Source organism: Gymnodraco acuticeps, unplaced genomic scaffold (assembly GCF_902827175.1).
Source record: "Gymnodraco acuticeps unplaced genomic scaffold, fGymAcu1.1, whole genome shotgun sequence".
Classification (NCBI taxonomy): domain Eukaryota; kingdom Metazoa; phylum Chordata; class Actinopteri; order Perciformes; family Bathydraconidae; genus Gymnodraco; species Gymnodraco acuticeps.
In genome coordinates, this window is record NW_022992250.1 from 1,410,764 (window position 1) to 1,437,235 (window position 26,472).

General features: G+C 41.5%; 1 protein-coding gene across 10 annotated transcripts in view; it reads left to right on the forward strand.

Annotated features, from left to right (window-relative positions):
• Positions 1-26,472, forward strand: part of tcf7 (transcription factor 7) — a 70,444-nt gene that overhangs the window by 13,493 nt on the left and 30,479 nt on the right. For all 10 annotated transcript variants that reach the window (XM_034206767.1, XM_034206768.1, XM_034206769.1 and 7 more), the window contains exon 4: positions 22,665-22,791. In XM_034206767.1, the coding sequence (XP_034062658.1) occupies positions 22,665-22,791 (127 nt within the window). The remainder of the gene's footprint in view (positions 1-22,664; positions 22,792-26,472) is intronic.

Here is a 26,472-nt window from a genome sequence, read left to right on the forward strand (position 1 = left end):
ACAAGTTCTAACTGTAACACAAGGGGCGGTGGTGGCGAAGTCCATAGGGACTGCAAATGGAAGGTCACCAGTTCAAGTCCCGGAAAGACCAAGTGAGGTGTCCCTGAGCAAGGCACCGTTCCCTACACTGCTCCCCGGGCGCCGTACATAATGGCAGCACACTGCCCCTAACACTAGGATGGGTCAGTACTGTACTGAGTAGATTATTCTACTAAAACAGCACATCAGAGTGAGTGTATTAGCCATTAACCTCCAATGATTTAACATCTTACAAGCATGCAGTCTCACACACAGTGAGTATGTGCTCTGCCTCTTTCATCTGTCGCTGTGAGGGAGATTTACAACCTGGTTACACTCTGTGTGTGTGTGTGTGTGTGTGTGTGTGTGTGTGTGTGTGTGTGTGTGTGTGTGTGTGTGTGTGTGTGTGTGTGTGTGTGTGTGTGTGTGTGTGTGTGTGTGTGTGTGTGTGTGTGTGTGTGTGTGTGTGTGTGTGTGTGTGTGTGTGTGTGTGTGTGTGTGTGTGTGTGTGTGTGTGTGTGTGTGTGTGTGTGTGTGTGTGTGTGTGTGTGTGTGTGTGTGTGTGTGTGTGTGTGTGTGTGTGTGTGTGTGTGTGTGTGTGTGTGTGTGTGTGTGTGTGTGTGTGTGTGTGTGTGTGTGTGTGTGTGTGTGTGTGTGTGTGTGTGTGTGTGTGTGTGTGTGTGTGTGTGTGTGTGTGTGTGTGTGTGTGTGTGTGTGTGTGTGTGTGTGTGTGTGTGTGTGTGTGTGTGGTACAGGATGGTACTTTTATCTTGTATGTGCGTGTCTCAGTTGGTACTTCTTGTTCTTTTATATATTTAATTTGCAACAACAGATATAAAGTATCTGAGTCTTTAATGACACATGTGATAGGTGATATAACAGAATCAGATAATAGGATTGTTTGTATACAAAATAAATAATATGATTAAAGGAAAAAATAAATAGAAATAAATGTTAATACATTTTTTGTGCAACAACAAAACAACTCATACTGTTTTAACAGTGTCAATGTTGTGTGTCTGTTTGAGTGTGTTCCCACATGTATGTTTGCAATAGCGTGTGCATGTGGCCTATTTGTATTTATGTATGTTAATGTACGCAGTTTGTTGTGGCATTAGCACAAGGACAACTCAAGCCCTTACATTTTGTACTTGAGGATTCCTCTATCATCAGTTACCTCAATGTTAGGCACAATGATATATGTTTAATAATAAAAATGCTCTTACTTCCCAATGTCTTCTCTGTAGGAGGTTTTAAAGGGCACTGTGACTTTCTAACTTACGTAGGTGTTCTGATCCAACTCATCACCACAGAACACATTTCATTAAATGTCAAAGTATTGCATCAATCCAATCAAACATATCAAAACGTAGCCAGCACCAGAAAGAATACTTAATTACCTCATTACATGAATCATTTTCATTCATTCAAGTTGATGCTTAAATGTAATGTGTTGCAGATGTCCGACCATAGCAACTTAGTGGTGTGCTTAAGGTCTTGTTTATGACTTTCTCATTTGAAAGAATTGTTCATTAATAATTAGTAATATGTGAAAAAACATCAAACATATTTCCACATTTGTTAGTAATTGATAACCTTCAACTCCACCACCGGCTCATCTCGCCCTCAAAACCTCGCCCCAACCTTTATCATCATTTTAATATGCACTTTATTAAAAATAGTGTTCATAAAAATAGCCGCCTAAATGAAACTCAAACCCCTTCCTCCTCCTCCTCCACCCCTCTCCGCCCCAATGCCAGTGGCTCTGCCCAGACCAGCTGGAGCCTCCACAGCCGCATGAAGCAGCCCGGCACACATGGCTGTGATCACACATGCACGCACACACACACACACACACACACACACACACAGGAGCATAAGTCTAATCCTCCCTCATTTGATACTCATCTGCTAAAGAAAGGAAGCAGCCTCCGCCTTACGTTATTCATACTTATACAGTATACTGTATACACACACATGACACACATGCATGCTTAAGACCCCTAATACTGTTCCTACACACACACACACACACACACACACACACACACACACACACACACGCACACACACACATGTTTACTACACAGAGAAGTAGTACATACCCCTCAGAGTGGTAAGCTGTCTTCACTTCCTTCTTCCTCTTCATGCACACTGACACACTAACAGACATTGTGCATTGTTCATAGACAAGACTACTATGCAGAGAACAAATCATGTTAATATTCTCTCTTATCACGATGATGTAGTAAACACCTCATGAACAATTTACATATAAATTACTTTTAATAAATGAGACCACAATTCTGGTGTATCGGGGACCGTGTCATTAGTTTCGGGCTACATGTTAAAATGATGTTTTTCCGTAAAGGAGAGTCCCGGCTGAATGTGTTACAGTTTACTGTCAGAGGTGTGTCTGCCGTGATGTCTTGGGTATGTGTCATATGTTTTTGCACTGCGTCCATGTGTTAATGTCGTTTTGAAGCCAGAAAAGGGAGAGGGAGGAATTCCCTCATCAACAGGTTTCCTCCAAAGGAGCTGGGCCATGCGTCAAATTGGTTTCCTACCTTTGTTTTGCCCTGTTTTGTTGCTATAGGAAAGATACCCATGCCCACATTTTGTGGCCATGGGACACTTTTAAGAGATGCAACACGCACAAACACAGCCACAACGTCTTGTTCCCATTGGCCTTGGTGCTATAATGGAGTGATAGGACATGGCGAAAATGTTGATTATGCATCCGATTAGCGCGTCAGGAATTAAAAGTTGTTGGAAACGAGAGGCAAGGAAGAAGAGGCGGCCTTGAGGAAAAGGTGATGTCTCAAAAGAGGATGGGAGGGATTGAGGGAGTAGAAGAAAGGAAAGCAGAAGGAGTCTAAAAGGAATATGGAAAAACAAACTGATTTATTTACATATTCAGGCACATACTTTGTTACTGACAGCAAATATCTTTAGTTTGAGGAAGTAATGGAGCTCATAGAGAGTTTTCTTTTTATCAGTGTTGTGTGGGTGTGTGAGAAGGTGTTGTGGTACATCGACTTGTGTGTGCATTTTCAGGGCCAAACTGAAAACTAGAGCAAGTGTGTGTGTGTGTGTGTGTGTGTGTGTGTGTGTGTGTGTGTGTGTGTGTGTGTGTGTGTGTGTGTGTGTGTGTGTGTGTGTGTGTGTGTGTGTGTGTGTGTGTGTGTGTGTGTGTGTGTGTGTGTGTGTGTGTGTGTGTGTGTGTGTGTGGTGTGTGTGTGTGTGTGTGTGTGTGTGTGTGTGTGTGGTGTGTGTGTGTGTGTGTGTGTGTGTGTGTGTGTGTGTGTGTGTGTGTGTGTGTGTGTGTGTGGTGTGTGTGTGTGTGTGTGTGTGTGTTGTGTGTGTGTGTGTGTGTGTGTGTGTGTGTGTGTGTGTGTGTGTGTGTGTGTGTGTGTGTGTGTGTGTGTGTGTGTGTGTGTGTGTGTGTGAAGGTGTTGCACATAGTACAGGACATGTATGTGGGAAACACTGTATGCACACCCAGGACAGATGAAAGGGCAGAGGTGGGTGGGCAGGAAGTGAAGAACAAACAAAACAAAACATCTGATTCTTCAGACGGGCACAGATTGGGTTGATCAGATTGAGGAGGATGAAGATGGACAAATAGGAGTACAGGAGTACAAACTAGTCTGACAGAAATGGAGAGGCAGAGAGATTGACAGAGTGTGAGAGAACAATGAAGGAAGATAAGTGCAGTAGCGGAAGGGAGGGAGCAGTAAACAATGAGAAGCGGTAACCGCGCTGTGCACCTGGTAAAACTAAACCACAGCCTCAGTTGAAACAGACTCTGACACCCGAAGAACACCTTTAACTGTTTCACCACCTCAAGGAAAATGAACAAATCCAGGGCTAATGCAAACACTTTCAACAACAGGAAGTGGATTTCTTGGCAGAAACCAAAGTGGGCAGCATAGCTGCCACAGCCAAAATGATCGAGACTAAATCATAGATTCCATTTATATTTTCCTGGCCTGAACCGAGTTACAGAATCAATTTGTTTTTGTAGCTTCTATTATTCATTACATAATTATTAAGATTACGTTTCTTACACATTGATTGTTCATATGCATTCAGTGTCTGCTACAGATATCAACTTTTGTGATTTTTGCCTTCCTGTTTTCAGTTACATCTGAAAACATTTGCCAGTCAAGATATCATTATTCATGTCTAATAAACTTTGTAAGTGTGAAAACCTCAAACTAAAGTTAATCACGAAGAAACAAACAATAATTGAATGCATTGATGATTTGTTTGGCAACAATGTATCCCCATCGTCTCACTGTAATTCTTGTGGAGAAACTGGCGCCATCAATAAGCCAGACAGACATTCAGTCAGTCAGACGGACTCCCTCCATGATGTTTCTACCCCTCCTCGCTGAATCCCCCTCCAGACAGAAGCAGATTTACAGCAGGCACAGGCACAGCCAGCCCATTGTCAGGACCCCAGAGAACCCTTCAATCTGTAACTCTTCCTCAACTCTCCTCCTGTCTCGCATTTCGGCCTTGGTCTCTCTCCTTCACCCCATCTCCCGCTCTCATTTCTCTTCTGTTTGTCTTTCAAAATGCGCCCGGGGTCTAAATGCTGCCAATTAAAGGCAGCCATAACTCTGACACTGTCACAAACAAGCGGCGCAGCGTGAGTGCCATGCCGACTCCAGTTCACCCCCCACAGAGCCCATTAATCCCAGGCCAGCTGAGGGAATACTGGTTTCAATTAAGCATCCATTAGTTAAACATCAAGTCAGTGGTATGCTGTTTTGATTAGAGGAAGCAAGCGAGAAGATTGTTGATTTAGGGTTAGGGTTTTCTTTTGGGAATTTCACCATAAAGTTCCCAAATGTCCTCGGAGACTCCCAGTGGCCAAGATGATACTTTTGCATAAAATAAAATATTTGTTGTCCTTCTGTAATAGAAACATTTTAAGCTACTTTCTGTAGAGCTCAGAAGAGCGTCTAAGGGAAATATGTAGCTGGGTGTGGAGCAAGGATTTGTTTTATATATTAGCGGTACACAAATGTACTTGGGGCAAACATCTTTACTCCTTTTGACAAAGGTGTGTGTGTGTGTGTGTGTGTGTGTGTCTTCACTGTGTACAGTTAGGCGAGCTTAAGCCTGTTGTGGTTTACCATGGAAAATAAAGGCCTCAAGTCATATTGTCACCTGAAGAACATAAACACACACACACACACACACACTGCTGCTCCTCCCTTAGTGGAAACTTGTTATGCTCAGCTGCATCTCGCTTTAAATGGAGAAGTTACTGTTTGCAAAAGCTTCAGACCTACAGTGGAAAACATATGAATGGAGAGAATAAGGTTGTAGAAAGTGATGTGTTTTTCATATAAGATAAATTACAATTCCGGCTTCAACATGCATTTAAAAAGTCACATCAAAGATGTCTAATGTGTTGCATCAGTGCTATAATTATGTGTGTGCAGCTCTGTGCTTATCAAACAGGCAAAGGAAACTCCAGGCGTCCCAAATTAGCACATGCACTATCTGTCGTCATGGAAAAAACTCTCATTTAAGGCTGCATTTCCCAGGTGCTGAAGTGTTGCATAAAAGAAAAGATAAGCAGTTGAGCAAAGCCGACGTTTTGGAAATTATTGTTGCACGACATGAAATTATCTTATGACATGTTGGCTGTGGATGAGGCGCTTCGTCATGAACCAGTCATGGAAAAATCATGGAGTTCATGAACATTGAAGTAATGGGTTGAAAGCCTTTTTCGTACTTCACAGCGGCATCACAGGCAGTAGCTTGGAGACGAGGGAAGGAGTCCAGGATGGGAGAAGTGATCCCTGGTTTGGCCTCCGTCAGGCTGCTCGGCTTTTTGGTTTCCCGACATGTTTCTCTTGGACCGAGATTAAAGGAGTGAGGCTGCGAGGGAAAGAGAGATAGGAAGAAACGGTTGGACTAAGAAACAGATGCAAACAAATAAAGGGAGACATCATGAGAGTAGAGGATTGGTAGAGAGGTCTGGGGAGAGGGGAGAACAAATAGATCTTGTTTTATTGGTAATGTTGTACTTAAAAGGACTTGCTTACGTGGAGTTATTTATCGTTGATTGACTCCAATGTGTACGTTTTTATTCTAGCACTTTCACACAACCTTGTTCTTCCCTTTTATGAAAAGCTCTATTTCCACTCATTCTCTCAGTTGAAAGATGTTTACAGGACAATTTCATGTCAAAGTCTGTTTAATAGTCCTAAGAACTCGGTAACAAACGATTCAATGGCAGCTGGGAAAACGTTGTATACTGAAAAAGAGCATGTGATATGATCGAGAGCTCCTGGAAAGAGTGTTTTGTTAATTGCTGTTTCGAAGATGAAGAATTAAACTCAAAATGTCCTTAGAAGCTTTTCAGATGCATCACAGTTGGTCTTTGTAAACTCTCCAAGTTTAGATGTCCGTATTTTTTTAGATTTAAATTCCAAACAGCATATTCACTGTAGCCAAAAAGCAGAAGTTATCAAATGATTAAATCATCTAATAATGGAACATGCATCCTTTTTCTTCTCGAGTATTAGCCGCCCTACATTCTGTATCTTTCGCAAAGACCATGGTCTTCATCCACTGGGCGGTTGGGGCCTGGAGGCGAGCGAGCGAGCTGTAAGGGCTGCTGATGGTTAGCCGCTTGGCTCGGGCGAACCAGCGCTTAGAGAGCAGAGGTCCGGGAACAATTATGGCTTAGCAGGAGTAACAGAGCTGAGCCAGTCAGGCAGCTGCTGGTTGTTCTCTGAATATGCAGTGTATGTGTGTGTGTGTGTGTGTATGACTAAGAGTGTGTTTTTGTGTGTTCAGGGGGCATCCAGAGGGAGCGGTGCTCTCACACGCAGCCACATATTTACATTACAAATCACAACTAAACAATTCAGCAGACCACAGACGCAAACATCAGACGATTTCATAAAGACGGGATGGATACAAATGATGGAAGAATTCAGGGATGAGGGCACAAAGAAAAAAGAATGCGTTTATTTATGGATTAGTGACAAGAAAATACTTTAAAAGGACCATACCGAGTTTTATTCGTAACAGTTTTGCATCCAGATTATATCTTCTTTTTTGTTTTGTTTGTATCATGCACCATTTCTTGAAATATGAAAACAATTAGCTAACTTTAAACCTTCACGGTGAGCACAGAGTCAACAGTCATTTAGGGCTATAACCAATGATTCATTTCAATATGTGTATATAATATGTGCACATAAGATGTCCAGAACCGAAGGAAATGTCTTTATATTGCTTGTAATGTTTGATCAAAATGTAACCATAGAAAAATGTACTTCAATAAAATATTAGGAAATAAGCAAGTCCCATTTAAAATGCTGGAATCAGCTGTTAAACAACAACCATATACTTCACAAAGTGGTTTACTGGGGGTGTAGGTTATGTGTAAAAATGGGCTTAATTATGCTTAGAGGAAGCCTTAACAGAAATCTCATACGTTGCATAGACGGAAACTTGCAGGAGTGTTCCACATAAGAAAATGGTCCATGGCCTCGGCTCCCACATGACACCGACAGGGAAACTTTCCTAAGTATTTACGCTTTAAGGTGCACAGAGTGAACTCTTTATATATGAGGGGCACAAGAAGAAGCAGAGAGCGAAGGAGGGAGCACTTGACGAAAGCTGATTTAAAGGCAGAGGGCCCTAAGTAGAACCAGACACTTTATTTTGGGGTGCTAATTACAAGTGTGGGAAAGTCACCATGTTATTAGTTCAGATGATCGATAGCAGAATATCAACCCCCTCTCTGAGCCAACCGGGCAGTTTGGCAGGCGCTCCGCACACCACAGGCCTGCCCTGCTCTTTAGGCGAGACACAAACAAACGAAGGGACGCATTCTGAATTTTCTTCAAAATCAGGGATGCACTCTTTCCTCAATATACAAAAGGACATAAATAGGTACACACACAAGCACATGAACATACATGTATTGTTCAAATGCATAGTACGGAAAAGCGATGGTGTGTGGTGACAGGCGGTTTCTCTGATGCTGCTGCACAGCAAGGCCCCCTGGGCCTGTGGATGCAGCTCTGTGGTGGAGCGCACTGGCTCTGGGTTTTGGACCTTCTCCACATGTGGTCAGCTGGATGGTAGCGCCCTCGCTTCACTCTCCCAACGTACACATAAGACTCCAGTGGAGTTGTGCCATGTCAAAAACCCGCAACACAATTTATTGCACCAAAATGAGCAGTTTTCTTTTTTTCTGTGTAAAACACGAGATTCAAAAAGATACAAAAGTTTAGGGTCACTCTTTGAGGTGTCATTTCTTTATTCCTGCACATTTCAAAGATGTATCCCCACCCATAAGGCTGACCTACACGCCAGATTCTGCGTGGTAAAACCTGGTGGGCAGAGCAGCTTTTTTCCTCTCCAACACCTCTTTGAGTTCCTGGAGATAAAAGCAGCTGGCGCAACATCAAATCAATAGACCCATCAATGGGAACATCTCCTGAAGATTAAAGAGAAACCGGCTCATAGACAGAGAGGGACGGAAGGGCGCTAATATGGTAGCACCCTGGCCATGGAGAGAGTGTTAATTGATTTGTAGAACAGAGGTGGATGAAAATCGGAGGGGGGATCACGTTGTATTGGGGTTATAGTGTGTGGGTGTGCAGGTTCCATATCTTTGTCTTCAACCATTAGCATCCAGTCCGTTTGTTTAAATATAACTGTAACTTTTCAATCATTTATCCACCTGAGTTTGAGTTTGGACTGATATCTGATAATGTCCCTATAATAGCTATAGAAATGTTTTCCACTCACAAGACAATCAAAATATGAATTATTAAAATGAAAACAACATTAAATTCCGACATGATTTATGTCAGTTTCTTGGCATTAGTTGTGATCAAAGAAGGGTCTTAGTCTTTAGCAATAACTTTATTTCTTCAACCTAAAACTACAATCTGCTCCTCACCACCCTGTTCTCTGACAAGGATTATTTATTCTCAGTCTTAAAGTTTGACCCAATGAATTGCTTTGTGCATCTCTTCAGAACAACTTGTCACAACCACTGCCATACTTTGCACCCCCTCCATAAAAACCCCTTCAAATGAGAGCAGCATGTGGGGGGGGGGGGGGGGAATATAGAAGGGAATGTACACGGCATTCAAAAATATTCTTTCATATGGAGGAGACCACAGGACGGGGCCTGTGCGGAGCTGGTCTGTGTGGTTGTGGGCCGGGGTTTGTACGCTCTCTATCTGAAGCCACATCAGAGGGATGAGCCCTGTGTAATGCGATCTGGACGGGCAGAGGAGGGTTCCCCCTTGGAGTCAGAAGAACCGCCGCTGAGGTGCAGACCAGGGGCGGGTGGTCAATGATGTAAGGCAGCGCTTTGCAACAAACAATTATGGCTGGTGACTTTTTAACGTGATGTTTTCTGCCCCCATGATGGAGGGTTGCATTTCACTGAGTCTTTCACTAATCATTTTCAATACTTTGTTTGTATTTCTTCAACTAAGGATGTGTCAGTACAATGTCTTGTATCTAATACACGCTGTTAGAGCATCTGTTTAATGTCAAAGGGTTTCCACGGTTATAGTCAATACATTGAACGAGTTGAACTCCCTCATAATCTCATTATGGATTTGGTTTCCCTCCTTTTCTGTTACTGTCTTATTTGGTCCTTCTGTCTCTCTATCCCCCATCTTCTTTTGCTTTCTATCTCTTTTTGTATTCATCCTCCCCTCCATCTCCCTTTGCTCTCTCCTATTTCATCTCTCTCTTACTCCTCTTGCATTCCCTCTGCTTACTCAAAGTCTTAACCAAACAAACAAGCAGTGGGTGGTTTGCGTCTCCTATCTATAATTCAAGACAGTCAAACTACAGCGAGGATGTTTGCCAAACACATGAAGAGCATCTCTAGACATCGTAGAGGGAGAAAAAAGAAATATGTTTTACCATCGTGACTTGGACTCAATACACAGCGGGTATCCCGACGTTAAACTGAAAGATTACAATTATTCGTTTGGTAGTTCTGCTTTATCTTGATAGAAAACACACCAGGGAAGGGTAGGGATGATGCCATAGGGATCACATGTTTAAAAACTAGCCAAACCAATTGCTTCATACTTGAAATGAACATAAAGGTAGTTCCACAAAAATGTGATCTGCTTTTTGACCATTGAAACAAACCACCGTAAAAGATGTCCAGCAGTGAGCTATAATACTCTGTCAGCACTTTCAACTCAATGCAAAGACAACCTGAAGAAATGCATTGAATTGATACACATTTGCAAAGGAAAAGATATACTTTATTTTACTTCAGGGCTTCTGCGTCTTGCTAAAGCACATTGATGCAGCTGCGTTACAGTAACTGACTTATCCATCATACAGAAAAGCATCATATCCCCCCTGAGACCAAGCCAAACCACTTGTGGTTACAACCACTTATAACCATAAATGAGAGTCGAGAAGAAAACCAAAGCTGTTTTTCCAGGTGTTTGGACGAAACTCCAGCGTATAGTTTTCAAGTCCATCAGATGTTCTCTGGCAGAAACCGTTCACTTCTGGTGAAAGGGAGTCTTGTAACATTCAATTTATTTCTTTTGAGCCTTTTAAACATATGACTGCACACGGTCCCAGAAGCTATAAAATGTATGTACTTTAAAATTATTCGGGTTTAACTGTGAAATCAGTTTATTTTGGTTGAGTGTAACATTAAAGACACAGTTTTGTGGGCACTGTGTGGAAGGTCATCATGGTCCCAGAGGATCGTATGCGTCTCGTTGAACTCATTTAACCTCTTGCCCTCTGGAACTGTCTGTCAGGGAGAGATTTCTTATTTTTGGTGTAACATTTGAACATTTCTTTCATAACACATGAACAGACATCTCAATCTGCAGATGGTTCCCTTGATTAATCAATTGTTCCGTTTAAAGCTTCAAAAAAGTCATGTTCATGCTGGGAAACATATATAATGTATTGCTCTTTTTTCCCTCAAATCAATATTAAAATCCCAGTATATTAAATTAATTATGACTGAAAACTATGAAAAAGCCAATTCTACTATTCTGAGAAGCTTCAAAGTCAATAGTTTGGGATTGTGTTTGATCAAACTATAGTAGCTGCGGCTAAAAAGAGCTGTTTCAAAGGGTCAGTTCTGGTACTACACTCAAAACGTACAGTTTTTAACACTTACACCGAGTCAAATCAAACCAAACTTTGTCACAGAAACCAAACCCATCTAAATGGATACAAGTTTAAGTGAAATGTGATTTTAATCCTGTAAATGATGGTAAAATGTCATGTGATCAGCATCCATGTTGCTTTTTGGATTGTTTGCATTCTGCACATACACATTAAATAAGTGGAGCAACAGATCTTGATGTAGCTTTGAAAAGATGTAGCGTTGGGACTTCTTATTTGCGTCATGCGGTGGGAGTGGTGCTGCCGTTACCATGGTTACGGCATGCCTGCTCGGTGTCCTCAGTGCTGCATGGCCATGTAAAGAGGGGACCATCCCAGCAGGAGGGCCAACAGAGAGATAGAGAGATATAAGAATAAAGGTACAGTAGAAACGCAGAGAGAGAGGAGAGAGCAGGGGCTGCTGGGAGTTGGGGCGCACTGCACATCCAGAGGGGTAACGGGAATTAATCATACAGAATAAATTAGGACATGAAAGGAGATGGAGGGAAACATAGCAGCATCCACCAGCTCTCTATACACCATCAGCCCATCCATCAATCTCTCCACATCCATCAGTCAGTGCTTCTCTCCTGGTCTTACATTTGTGGGTTTTTTTTATTCTTCTTCTTGGACACTAATTAGAAAAAATCCAAAAAATCAATCGCCGTTACGATTATTCATCATTACACCCTTTTTAAAGGATAATAAATGTCAGAGTTTCACTGAACCTAGCTTCCATCCTTGTTAGCCGTTTTTCTTAGACTTATATGATGATAAATCAATTAATGATGTATATTTTGGGGGTTTTAGACTGGTTAGGGTTAGGGTTAGTTAGGATTGTTTGGAGAGAAAAAAACAAGCGTCTCTTTCATCTTCTCTCTTTCCAGTGATCCCTTTCTGTAGTTAGCTTTTTTCAAGTGGGCTTCATTGGCAGGAAAAGCATTCTTTCACTGAAGCAAAAAGAAAACAAAGCCTGGAGAGTCTGCAACAGACATGGTGGTTCTGAAATATAAAGGTATTGATCAGGAAGGCTGTTGTTTATTCTGCAGAGACTTTGAATCTCTAGAAGGATCTTTTAAGGAGTTAAAAAGATTCATGTTTTTTCCCTTAACCATGAAAAGTGTAAGGCTAACCTTTTCTTTTCTGCCGTGTAAGAAGACTGAAGTATTGAATACACGAGTACGTGTTTTGTAAAGAATGGAAAAAACGAACAAGTGGATGAAGCAAAGCTCGATGCAATGTAAAGACTACAAAGATAAACTGAGTTGGGGTTATTGACATGAATGTTGGTCTTCAGCCAGTTTGTAAGGGTCAAAGGGCACCAACATTGAGCCTTTGCCCTCGGCCCGAAGATGAAGAATAGTGTCAAGCCTTAAGACTTCCGAGAAGACCTTTTTTTAAATGTTTGAGCCCCCAGCGTGAACACCAGTCATCAGCGCTGATTAACAACCGGTTCTCAGAAGTGTTGAGACGACTGTAATCTTTGGTGAAGGATGGTTTTTAAAACGGTCCTGAGTTGACCTGCATGATCTCCCAGAGACGATGAAAGGAAGGAGCTGATTGGACAGAGGCCTCGGGGCTCCGGTTTGTCCCAGATATTATTGGTTGTGTCTCCTCTTTCTGACAGTTTGAATGTCCATTGGTTTGCATTTGGTCTGGCTGGGATTGAGTTAAATATCTCTGCTTAACTTTTCATCAACTGCAACTACTTTGATCATGAATAATATATGATAATCATTGTAGTTTGGTTCTTTTTAAAGTATACAATATAAATGCAACTTTTTGAAAAAGATTTCAACATCAAAAGCAGGTTGCCTTTGATATTTCTTATATACTGTATATGTCTGCGAATATATATTTTTAGGCAAATTCCAAAAATATTCATGTTTGGGTTGGGATGTTAAGGCCATTGAGCGTTCTCTGCCCTCCAGATATTTCTTTTGCATGGCCTTCAATGCGCCCCTAACACCCAGTGATGAGATTATTCTGATAGAAACATCAAAGCAGACATCAGACAGAGAGCAGCACGTGAAGTGAACTGCTGGCCCAGAGGGCAGGAAGCTTGAAAGCTGATTGACTTGTCTGCTTCCCCAAAAACTTGACTCAACCAACAGTTACATACATGTGAGTCAGCCACTGCTTTGTCAACACATGGATCACTACAAACACACAATAACACACAATCACACACATACAAACACATGAGAGTCACATGCGCTGCTCGGAAAACACCTATTCAAGGTATTGTACATGTAAGAATAAAACTGCATCGACACAAAGAGAAAGGATATCACACATTCTGGTCTAAATGTGTTCATTTACAAATTGTGTTTTTTTTGTACCTTTATGAACATGTAAAGGTATATCAAAAATAACACATGTAGATGTAAAGAGGAAATATAAATGGTTTAGTTAGACATTTTTTGAATTGACAAATATGTCAACAAAGCATCAAATAAGCCCAACATCTTGTTCAGTTCAAAGAAATGCAATTTACAATTTAATAAAAGGGAAAAGCAGAATCACACTTACATGCACATATTGCTTTAGTAATCATTTACAAAGTGATGTCCTGTTAATGCACTTATTGATTTAAACTGTTTCAATGTGTTCAATATCCGAGACTTTAGTATCCATGCTAACATATTTGACATTTCAGGAGTTTGACATTATCTGTGTATCTAAAACAACCTGTTTTATCCCTTATAGTGGTTTTCTTTGACAATATTTGCGTGTTAAATAGAAACTGTCACAGAGGAAACGCGTCAATGCATGGGTTTTTTTTTTTTTTTTTTAATCTGTGGGGGCATTTCCCATTTGGGCACATGGTTTGGGGTTTAGGCTGTAAGAGTGAAATCTGTGCTCTGTAGGGCAAACGTTTCACAATGAGTGAGCGGTAGACATGCTCAGTCATCTCAGCAGGGGACGGGACCACATAACCTCCGGACAGCATGGCAACCACCCTGGGGACCTTCAAGACAACGAAAAACAAAAGGTTTTAAGGCCTGGCCTTTCCTTACCTCTTACAATTCAGCAGGAAAGTGGAGATTCACTAAAGATCACTCATGAGGCTATTTTGTTCCTCCCAAAGTGCAGCCAGAGAAGTTTGACATTTCACAGCAGAAGTCATGCCCGTCTTGTCTGAGAATGAAAGCACACAGACGCCTTTTTCGCCTCGGCAAGCCCTCGGTGCCTTCTTGACAATAGTCTTATCCAACTGCTAGAAGATCTTTTTTTTGCTTCTGCTAGCCGGCTCCCACAAGACAGATAAATATGGCTGTGGCGTGAAGAAGTCGTAGAATCTATTGTTTGAGTAAACCAAAAGGAAGTGTGTCTCAAAGAGGATTTATGTCCTCTGTGGTCGCCTCATTTCCTCTCGTCTCCCTGTGTCAATATTTTTGTTGCGGATGATTGCCCAAATGTCATAAACAAGTTGTTAATTGTGGAACTTTCTGATCAAAATAAACAAGTACACCATTAATTAGCTCCCTTCAGGACCGATCATTAGAGATCATTTCTGCTGTCGCCGCAGTCTGGAAGAGAAAGTTGCCTGCTTGTCTGTCTCCGTCCACTCATTAGGGAGTGATACAACTCATCTCTAAATGCCATCGCTACGGTTGGATTTGATTTTGCAACCCTGTCATATCCATGGCCTGGAGCCAGCTGCAGAGTGCAGTCTCTCATGAAGAGGTTTTTCTCACCGCACCGAGCCTGAGCTGTGATTTCAGATTAAGTGTGAAAAGTGAATCTGCTCTTCTTCCTGTTTCTCTTCTCTCTTCCTCTCAACTTTGGTCAATAAAACCGCCTTTAAAACAAGAACTACTGCTGCTTAAACTCCACTGTTATAGTTTACACCAGCAGTTTTGCTAAAATGACCACGTAGTGATTGCATTGTCATCATATGCATTAATAGAGATGCATGAAGACAACCTGTGCGCGACCGCTGGGATGCTCAAGGCTTGTCCAAAGAAATGACATTAACATCTGAAAAGATGGAAAGTCAACTAAATACACGACAGGATGAACTTGTTTTCAAATGTTACAATTTAAAGATCTAATGCATTCAGGTTTAGATCCAAAGCCTCGTTCAACAAAATGCTGAAATTCACTTATTTCCCTGAAAAGGATGTTGGATAATTATAATAAATTACTCTAAAACGTACTTGAATCAGATATAAAGTAGCAAATCTAGCAAGTAGATATATAAATGCTTCCAATATTGCTAAACCCCCAGATTCTTCCCAAAATACAGAACACACAACCTCACTGTCTTCCCTGGCTAAGCAGAAGCAACACAAAATATATAAATATAATATCCTGAAGCATGGTGTAAATAATGATCAGATTTGATGCTTCTCTTATCTTGATGCAAACAACTATGTTAAGAGTAAACTCTGGGATCATTGTCCTCTTACATTTAGATGTAGTATGCTAAGTCATATGCTCAAAGTGTTTGTCTGTTAGTAACTAGAAGTGTAACTGATTCGTCATGGCCGCGGCCCAGATGTTCCAGTGGTGTGTGGCAGCAGTGGACCATGGTTTGTGTGTGTATTTACATGCACACCACTGGGCGTGTCCTTGCATTCGAGTTATGTGTGTGTGTGTGTGTGTGTGTAATTGGGGAGTGGGCGGGCTTGTTGGGGGGTGTTTGGCCCTTTTTTAAACATAGCTGCGTTGTTATGGTTGCCTTGGCTTTGATGTTGCCCAAACCTCCAACTAAGAGGCTTTCATTTTGGGCTCCTGACTCTGGAGAAGGCAATGACTTCCAGATTGGGACACCCACTCAAGTGTCGGGGTGGGATGGGCTGTGGGGGGTCACGACGGGCAGAGCAGGTCACCCTGGTGGTACTGGGTGAAAAACAGTCCATGTATAAGGACATTGCATCCATTGTTTTTTTTGGTTAAGACATTTTGGGAAAAGATCCTGTTTTCAGTTAAATATTCAAAAAGTATGTTGTGTTATGCTTTAATTGACATTGACTATGCCTTAGAAAGACCATCATCTTTTCCTAAAGGGAACTTAGTGCATTAAGGACCCTGGACACAACTATAAAAACATTCCCATTTGCATTGGCAGTGAGCAGTTTGCAGATGCATTCGATATAAACGTTTCTCGCTATGTCAGTTTAAAGAAATGTAATCAAAAGAGCATTACATTTACTAATGCAAATAAGTTGCATATGAGCGTCATGTGTCTGAGTTCTACTCTGTATCAAAGAGAGTATTAAAGAAGCATCAGGGGATAAGACAATAAAACAATTCAATTAAAGAAATATGGTTCATATTTACGATATAATCCAGCCTTAGATATATCCATCAAGCAGTGTTATTTATTCAAAGGGAGTAAGTCAAAGGAAAACTTGAATAAATCTTTGGATGAAACATTTCAAATGTTAAAACACATTATTAACTTTCTTTTGCATGAACAGTCATTTTGCAGTCTGTCCACAACAAAAAAATGTCTGGCATAATCCTCAGACATGAAATGCCATCCTTGTATAGCCGTTTCCTCTCGGCAAAGACAGAGACTTTTTCTTTTCAGAATATTATTCATATCAAAGTTGTATTAGTCATATGGCGCAGTTTCAGAATTGGTTTACGCATGGCAAGCAGTTCAGGTTTTTTCCCACAGTCAGCCATTAGCTTTAAATGCATTCAACCTCCTGTTGGGAGTCGATCAAATCAAACCTATATCGATAACATCTCAAATCAGTCGGATCTAGGCTGAAAGCTTCAATGGGACCGAATGCTCCGTGAGAGTCTCAGTTCTCTTTGTGCCACTTAATATTCGCACGTCTTTCTCTCTATGTTTGTTTGTTCTTTCTCTGCGTGCAGGTGCGGGGAATTTTACTCTGGCTAACCGTTTTTTTCCCTCTTGTTCACCCACAAAAACCCCAACACTCAGTGTGTGTGTGTGTGTGTGAGGAAACACTCTGTTTGTGTGTGTGTGTGTGTGTGTGTGTGTGTGTGTGTGTGTGTGTGGTGTGTGTGTGTGTGTGGTGTGTGTGTGTGTGTGTGTGTGTGTGTGTGTGTGTGTGTGTGTGTGTGTGTGTGTGTGTGTGTGTGTGTGTGTGTGTGTGTGTGTGTGTGTGTGTGTGTGTGTGTGTGTGTGTGTGTGTGTGTGTGTGTGTGTGTGTGTGTGTGTGTGTGTGTGTGTGTGTGTGTGTGTGTGTGTGTGTGTGTGTGTGTGTGTGTGTGTGTGTGTGTGTGTATAGTTATATAGCATGCAAGCAGCTCTACCCTCTCAGATGAAGCATTATCTTTAGAGCAGTACACTCGTGTCTTTTAAAGGACACTGCAGAGGTCCACTTCCATCTACCTTGACATTTGACAACTGCTTCTTTGACAAAGTAAAGCATCTGCGTTGTGAGAAATAGTCATTGATGAAATGGGTTTTCTCCACTGAATAGCCCCTGAAATCCATGTTCTGCCCGTGTGCAGTGACATATACACTGTCAGCCACAGATTCACGTGAAGCATATGTAAAGCGCTTTTTGATAGATACATGTTTAATGATTGAGCCTTTGACCTGTGATCAAATGCTCAGATTAAAGTTTTTCAGAGAAACAAAACAGTCAGTCATTCAATTTGACCACAGACATATTGCACAGGAGCGTATGAAAGTCGAGCTCAAGAGAATTTAAAAAGGTGGAAACGGAAAAATTTGCCTTTTATAAGATTTCTTTTCTACTTTAAATTCAGACGATCCAGGAAGTTCAGAAGGTACAAAAATGTTATGAAACGTCCAAATTGTGTCTTTAAGATTTGAATCACAATTTTTATATCAGCTTTAATTTATTGCTTAAACATAGCAAGTAAAATGATATATATATTGCATGGTATGAAGGATGTGAATTACCCTCCACTTCGAAATATATGTCTGCAATTTATATATTATTAAAACCAAACCAATTATTCCTTTAAAGGTGCCACCCGTTTCACAGATCTGAGCTAGTTCACATACTAAAACATGTATACAAATGGTTGTTTTCATTTGTCTTTGACGTACGATGTATTAAGTGCAACCTCGATTCATTTGATGACAAAACATGACGCCGTGGAGCTCAGATCTCTTTGTGGGAAATCTCTTCCCTGCAACACAGTTTGATTGCAGCCACTTGAAAGGATTGCAGAGAGCAAGGTGAATTCCACATTAATGCTTTTTTATTTCCTCCACACAAGGCAAGGATGACCGTGAAAGAAAGGAAGAAAGTGAATGAGTGTTTTGAATGTGCCATCTCCGTGAAAATTGAGATTAAAGACATTAGTCTCAAAAGCATTTTGAAGGGGGCGAACAAAAGAGAGGACGCTTTAATTTCCGCTTCAAATGTAAAAAAAGAGACGGATCTACTTAGTGTGTCATCTGAAGGCTGGAGAATACATTAGAGGTGTTTTATCAGCATAAGGTCCTCTAAATGAAAGCGTGCTCGTGTGTGTGTTTGTGTGCACTCATAAGCATGCAACTGCGTTTCTTCGCACGCTTGTGTATGTGAAATGCATACGTACAAGTGTTTTTGTGTGTGTGTGTGTGTGTGTGTCAGGGTCAAGGTGGAGGGCCGTCATTACAAACAAGTGATGTCTGAGATCCCATTAACTCTTGTATTCAGCGGCAGATTTCTGTTCAAATAGAGTGGAGATAAAAGGCAGCAACAATATCCAGATGAATCAAAGGCCTTTCAAGTGAAATTAGACTACAGAGAGACGGAGGGCTACAAGTACGATTTCCTGACGCACTTAAAAAGGTGTTAATATCTAATTGAAATTTTTTAAGTAATCGCGTCTTTGAAGAAATCACGTCTTTGATGTAATCAAACAAACAGATCATTTATTATTCAGTGCTGCTGCTGTCTGACAGTGAGGTTCTTCATGTTTACGGCTGCTTACATGATTAATGTGTGCACAGTGATACGGGCTCTGACCCTTCTCATGTATGAATGTTTCAAACAACCACCATTATGCACCAACTAGTGGAGATTACAACTAACATATATATTTCTATTTTCTAACGGACATGCATTGTGTGTGTATCCTTGAGGCCTGAAACATGGATTTCCCACCTCATGAAACGTTTGTAATCGGGATGATAATATTTTTCATCCGTTGTGGCTGATGGCCGACGGTACCGACAGTTTTTCCCACCTGATCCTAGATGCAGAGATCAAATGTGTTTTCTGGGAAACTTCTCAACTAAGCCTTTATCTGCTGATACCAATGTCACCTTATATTTAGAGTTCATTCAAGACATACGATTAATATTTCCTGCAGAGGATTTAAAGGAGGCTATTTGACTTCATTTGCAAACCAACAGAGGAATGTTGCTGAGGACCACACATCAGGATGATACACCTACCACTTAATGATGGTCACAATTACATTTGCATGCGGTTCAAATGTGAGAAACATTTCTACTTCTCATCCGCATTTCTTAGTGTTTGTGTGCAGTACTGCATCACAACATGCCTCTGTCATTATCAGTGATCCAGTAAAGCAGCACATTTGAACCTCATCCTTTCTGAAATTCCAGATGTTTGGATTTTCTGAAAGTGAAGAATATGAGGGAATAAAGGGAAGGAAAAGGTCCAGTCGGGAATATTGTTAATTTCAGAAACATTCAAAATGTGAAGATCTTCCATCTTACTTTATTTCCCACTTTCCTAACACATCTGAAGTAGCACAGTGGTCTTTATTCAGAGCCTCGTGTGCATACTATTTTAATATTCCAGAAATGAACCCGAAGTTTAAATTGGTCACATTCCAAAAAACCTGTATTTACTATGGATTTGTACTCTGAATTTGCTCTCTAGTGATTAACGTCTCCCTTTAAGGGTGGGTAACTGTACTTCTGTTAATTAAAGGGAGTATGCACTTTTCCCCCATTGCATGTGTTTATATGTGTGTAAGTGTGTGTGTGCACCTGACCATATGTGTTACTCTTCTTATACCAAAAACACTGAGCTAGTTTCCGTTTCAAAAGATGCCCAAGCGTCATTTGATCTTTTGCGAGTGTGTGTGTCCCTCACATGCATGTACACACTCGTCTGTTTCAGCTAAGGTAATTATGTTTAAGTTGTGTGAGTGTATGTTTGTGGTGGGATGAGAAGGGGGGGGGGATTATTTTTTTTTTAAATACAGAGGGGTTGATAATTATGGGTTAAATGAGTGCTCTCAGTCAGCCTCCCTGAGTGTGTGTAAAAAAAGGAAGGCACAGCGAAAGCCACTTCAAGGCCAGCTAATTACCCCGAGGAAGAGAGGAAACATAAATGGACGTTTTTGCGGCTATAATGTTACAGCAAAACGGCTACATCGACCTCAGCATGTGAAACGGAGCCGCAGCTACTTTTGAAGGCTCCGAGCAGCCCTGCACAGATGTTGGTGTGTGTGTGTGTGTTTTCAGCCATATGTGTAGAATCTGTCAAGAAGCAAAATGTGTGTTTGTGTCTGTACATGCACTGAAGGTGAGGTGTGATGTGTGTGCATTTGTTCACACTTGTGTATGTGTGTGTAATAATCACATCGGCTGGATTGTGTGTCGGGTGTTTTCAGGTGAAGTGGTTTCAAGAGTACAATTGGGCTTTTCAAGTCGTATGGGACGATTTTCTTCATAACAATTGGCATATCTTTAGATCTAAACTGTACTTTGTAATTCGAAGGTACCAATGATAATACTCTCCCATGAACAAGCATTGAGAAAGTCAACGGGTATTTATTAAATCATTGTTTTATGCTGATTTCCCGAAAATAAGTCAATCAGTAATGTGTATAAGCACAATCAGAATCTACAGAGGTGCTTTTGCATGAAAACACTTTCTAGCAATTTGTGAAAGAAAAACTCCAGGATAGGGATTCATATTAACAATAATAATAATTAATTACATTTATTAGAGCGCTTTTCCGAATGCTCAAAGCGCTTTACATTACATATTACATTATTATATATATATTTAATAAGTAAATCTTAGATAGTCTTGACCACGGCTAACTTCCATCCCACATGACGTGTTGTGGGACGTTCAGGTGATTGAGCTGCCTTTGTTCTGATCCTGATCATTTTTCTCAAATTTGTTAACATTTTCAAAATCCCTACCGCAAATCTGAGGGCTTCTTCACGTTTTAATGAATGCAGACCACCTTATCTCTAACGTAACCCCCTCCACCCTACTCCCACACCATCTCCTCCCCCACCCCCAAACCTCCCACCCTTCGACTCTCCGGTACAGAAGCAGTGCGTTTTATTTTCACGTGTCTCCACATTAGATGTGGGTTCGCAGTTTGATCTTAGCTTCACAGCTAGCCGTGTGTGTGTGTGTGTGTGTGTTGTGTGTGTGTGTGGTGTGTGTGTGGTGTGTGTGTGTGTGTGTGTGTGTGTGTGTGTGTGTGTGTGTGTGTGTGTGTGTGTGTGTGTGTGTGTGTGTGTGTGTGTGTGTGTGTGTGTGTGTGTGTGTGTGTGTGTGTGTGTGTGTGTGTGTGTGTGTGTGGTGTGTGTGTGTGTGTGTGTGTGTGTGTGTGTGTGTGTGTGTGTGTGTGTGTGTGTGTGTGTGTGTGTGTGTGTGTTAATGTGGAGTGGAGCACGTTGAAGCTCTGCCTTTAAGTGATAAGGTATTCACTTTGTAACACAGCAGGTGGCCCCGCAAGTAGCACCAGATCTGCCCCTCTGTAGTGCTGATACACGCGCGCACACACACACACACACACACACACACACACACAGGCGTGTCCATCTCAGTGTACAAAATAAAATAACTTAAAAAACTTTTTTCAGATATATTCATGCAATCCGCACTTCAGCCAAGCTTTCAAAGACTTAATACAGCTTTGACGCACACATAGACAAACACACATTCATACTCATAGAGCAAGATGCATAATCATACCAAAAGAAACGTTTCATTGCACAGTCCTAACACACACACACACATGCACACAGACACACATGAATGCACACATACAGTATGTCGTGTTTCAGACTTATACAGTGTACAAGTCTGGTAAGCTGCCTCCGACATTTCAAACCGCTGTGACATATCGTCTGTCGGCCAGCATGCTGTGAGCATTAGCTGGATTTCACTTGAGTTATTGAAAGCCATTTGTAAACAGCAACATGAAAGCAAACAAACTTGCACGCAGCCTCACTTGATCATCAAAGGCTTATCGATCAAATGGACCTCCTCCTCTCCTCCTCGCCGCTCTCCTCCCCACCAACAGCAGCAAAGTACAGCCCAGGTTTGTTCAAAACCAGGTTTAAGATGTCCAGCTTTCTTCCCCTATCTTTCATTTTGGTCCTTAATGTGTGTGTGTTTTCAGCTGGATTTGTGTATATGACAGCCAATGTCCCCAGTAGCGACTAGGGAAATAACATTGGCATCTGTGTTGAATCCTACCTCCTTAAACAGAGCTCTGCAACCCTATATCATGGAACATGTAGAGAATCATGAAAGAAATAATATTATCTTAACTGATTTTGTATCTCTGTGTCTTGTCCACAGTCCAACAAAGTGTCGGTGGTGCAGCAGTCTCACGGGATGCACCCCCTGACGTCACTCCTGCCCTACAGCAACGAGCACTTCAACCCAAGTCCTCCACATCTGCCCACAGACATGAGCCAAAAGACAGGTGAGTACACACACACACACACACACACACACACACATATTTATATACAGCTGTTAACCTGGACGCAAACACAAAAGAGAGATGTTCACACATATTACATAACACAGCCTTTTGTACTTATGTTGGGTTTATTTTTTTATAGTTTCACACTTTTAAGAGTGTCACACACACACACACACACACACACACACACACACACACACACACACAGCCATACTCCAGAGAGCTGCTGAATTGTTTCTGAAACCCTCTTCCACACACACACTGTTTGTACTGTCAACACATCATTCATCTCATTGGCACACACACAAATCAATTTAATATACCAATATATTCATATTCTTGCTATTTCTTTTCCTGTCCCTCTTTTAAACACACACACACTCACACACACACACACACACACACACAGCATGGCACGCACACAGTGTGTGAAGTGGCAGCACAGGCACTGTCAGCCTGTGGTGGTTCCATGGCTGCTCTGAAGTGGCCTGCTCCTCTGAAGGGACTGCCAGCCACACACACACACACACACACACACACACACACACACACACACACACACACACTCAAAGATGGAAACAATTAGAGTGACAATCGCACAAGCCATCGCTGCTGCAGCACACACACGGTTCTCTTTAGCCGGCGCTGAACATACAAACACACACTGCACTCTGTTTGAAAGTCACAAACAAACACACCCTGACATTTAAACACAGTAGGATTTGTGCCTTTTCGAGAGGCGGGGCTAAAAGTATGGCAGTTTTGGATTGTCCAAGACTCGTCCAACAAAAAATCTCAACTGTTCACCACATTACTGTTACATTTGCTGAATGTATTAATGAACTCCATAGGATTTGGCAACCTCATCATCTTTCATGGAGCCACACAGATTTTACACATCAAAGTCAGTTTTTAGGTCTTGGGGAGTTCTGCTGCATGTTGAGAAAGATGTATACAGCATTTTTCTGGCTCCAGAGGGAGCTAAGCAACAGAGATCTAGAGTTCAAAACATCACATTAGTTCAGATATCAGTTCTGCCTGAGGCTAGCGGCTAGCAGCTAAATAAGCAGCTTATAGACAGCTCTGAAAATATGTCGAATAACATAGTGGTATCTCTGATTCTATTGTCTTTGTTTTTTTTATTTCAACTGACCATCCTGAGTCTGATGATGTTATGTTAATGTGATAATATATCTGTTGAGTACTTGTTCATGAATACATGTCAACGCCTTGCTGGTTGTCCATTAATATCAAAGATGGTGGTTCAATACATGGCTTCTCCTTTCCACACGTTGAAGAGTCTTTGATACAAATCTGAAGGATACATTGCCTCAATTGCCATGTGTGTGTGTGTGTGTGTTGTGTGTGTGTGTGTGTGTGTGTGTGTGTGTGTTGTGTGTGTGTGTGTGTGTGTGGTGTGTGTGTGTGTGTGTGTGGTGTGTGTGTGTGTGTGTGTGTGTGTGTGGTGGTGTGTGTGTGTGTGTTGTGTGTGTGTGTGTTGTGTGTGTGTGTGTGTGTGTGTGTGGTGTGTGTGTGTGTGTGTGTGTGTGTGTGTGTGTGTGTGTGTGTGTGTGTGTGTGTGTGTGTGTGTGTGTGTGTGTATGAGTTTGAGCCACTCAAACGTCTTAAAACCTACCTTTTTCGTACCATTGTATTTGTATTGCATGACATCTTTGGTACAAACCTCTCTGAAAGGCATTTTTTATTCTAATGCGCTGTCGTTGGATGCGGAAAGAGGGGGTAAACCAAGAAAAGGCTCACGGTCAACAGCTTATAAGTCACATCTTCATACAGCTGACAGCCATGAGATCACTCCCTGATATGGTGAGGTGAAAGTCATTGATCCATTGACACTTCCTGAAAACTTCACAGAGTTTATAAAGCATCAGTTTGTAAGAACGACTGTAATTGAAGGATTTCGACAGTGATGATGAAGACTCTTCTTTTTCTGAGAAGAGTGATAAAACGGGATGAGATTAAAAGGTTGGAAAAAACGAATCTTGAGTTGGACAAAAGTATTTTCCCGGCTCTGATTAGATATTGGAGTGGGACCTCAGGCAATCGTCTGCTCCGTCTGGAAAACCCCCGTTATCCAAAAAAAAAAAGCACCATTGTCCCGTCTAGAATCTTTGTGTGTGTGTGTGTGTGTGTGTGTGTGGTGTGTGTGTGTGTGGTGTGTGTGTGTGTGTGTGTGTGTGTGTGTGTGTGTGTGTGTGTGTGTGTGTGTGTGTGTGTGTGGTGTGTGTGTGTGTGTGTGTGTGTGTGTGTGTGTGTGTGTGTGTGTGTGTGTGTGTGTGTGTGTGTGTGTGTGTGTGTGTGTGTGTGTGTGTGTGTGTGTGTGTGTGTGTGTGTGTGTGTGTGTGTGTGTGTGTGTGTGTGTGTGTGTGTGTGTGTGTGTGTGTGTCCAGGACTGACGCTAGCACAGTGACTCAGCCCTTAATGACAGACTGAGCCACCTGCTTCTAACAAATCCTTACACATACACACACACACGCGCGCACACACACGCACACTCAAACACTGCTACACGTAACCTTTCTAACACGATCTCACCTGAATACTGACTGGATTTCCAGTCAGGAACATTTTACAGTACACACGCATACACACCTCATATCTATGACGTCATTTTTCGGCACACCTATATCTACTCTTCTGTCCTGCTGCATCACTGAGCTCATCATAGTTGGTCTGCTAGCAGAAAATAAGAAGATAAAAGCTGAAGTGTATCAAAAGCCGATCAAAGGCTCTTGGGTCCTAGGTGTCTGCAGTAGGAGAACTGATTCAAGTTTTAGGAACATAGTTTAATGTATAAACTAAAACCTGATGTTTTGTCCAATTTTAAATCATATTTTCAAAGAGCTATGTGATATTTCATGGGAGTAGTCACAGGTTTGTTTCTGCAATTTGTGACCAGTTCGACCAAATTGCTCCAAAGTTTGACGGATTCTTCGTTGGTCCATGCTTAACAGCTTCCCCAAATGTCCGGTAGTGTTTACGTTATCCTGCTAAACAAATTCCAGGTTTACTTCTCTTCCACTTTAACAATAAAGTAACTTTAATGTTTGTTAATAGATCAAAAGATATTATGATTTAAAATGTTTTCTGTGAACAATTATACATTTCCTCAGGGTTCACCGTATATCTCCTCCTATTATCATCTCTTGTCATTTCTGTGCTCTGCCAGTTCCTTTGTCTCACTCCGCAGCCTATAATTATACCACTCATGCATGACTTCAATGTAAACGTTAAAGAAAATCAAAGATGTGATTACCATTTTCCTTCTTTACTTCTCTAATCTTTTTTGAGCCTTTTGTGTTCTACATGGTCGCAACAATGATTTGTGAACCATGAGTATAACATTTTAAATGTAACTCCTTTTATTCTGCATTCAGAGGCTTCATGTTGGGATGTTCCTGTGAACTCAGCTCATTGTAGATGACAGGCACTTACTGTAATAACTGTAGTGGTATATTTGTGCATAAGTGTTCTTTTGCTTGTTATATTTCTGCTCACAGTTTGCAACTCTTCCTTTAACCCTTTGTTGTGCCGTGAGATCTCACTTTTTCTCACATTTCAGTTTACTTCCTGTGTTGCTACCGTCAGCGCCCACTGTCTGACTGTTTAAAATTACAAAACGTTTCTGGGGAAGATTTCTTTGCATCACTTTATAAAGCA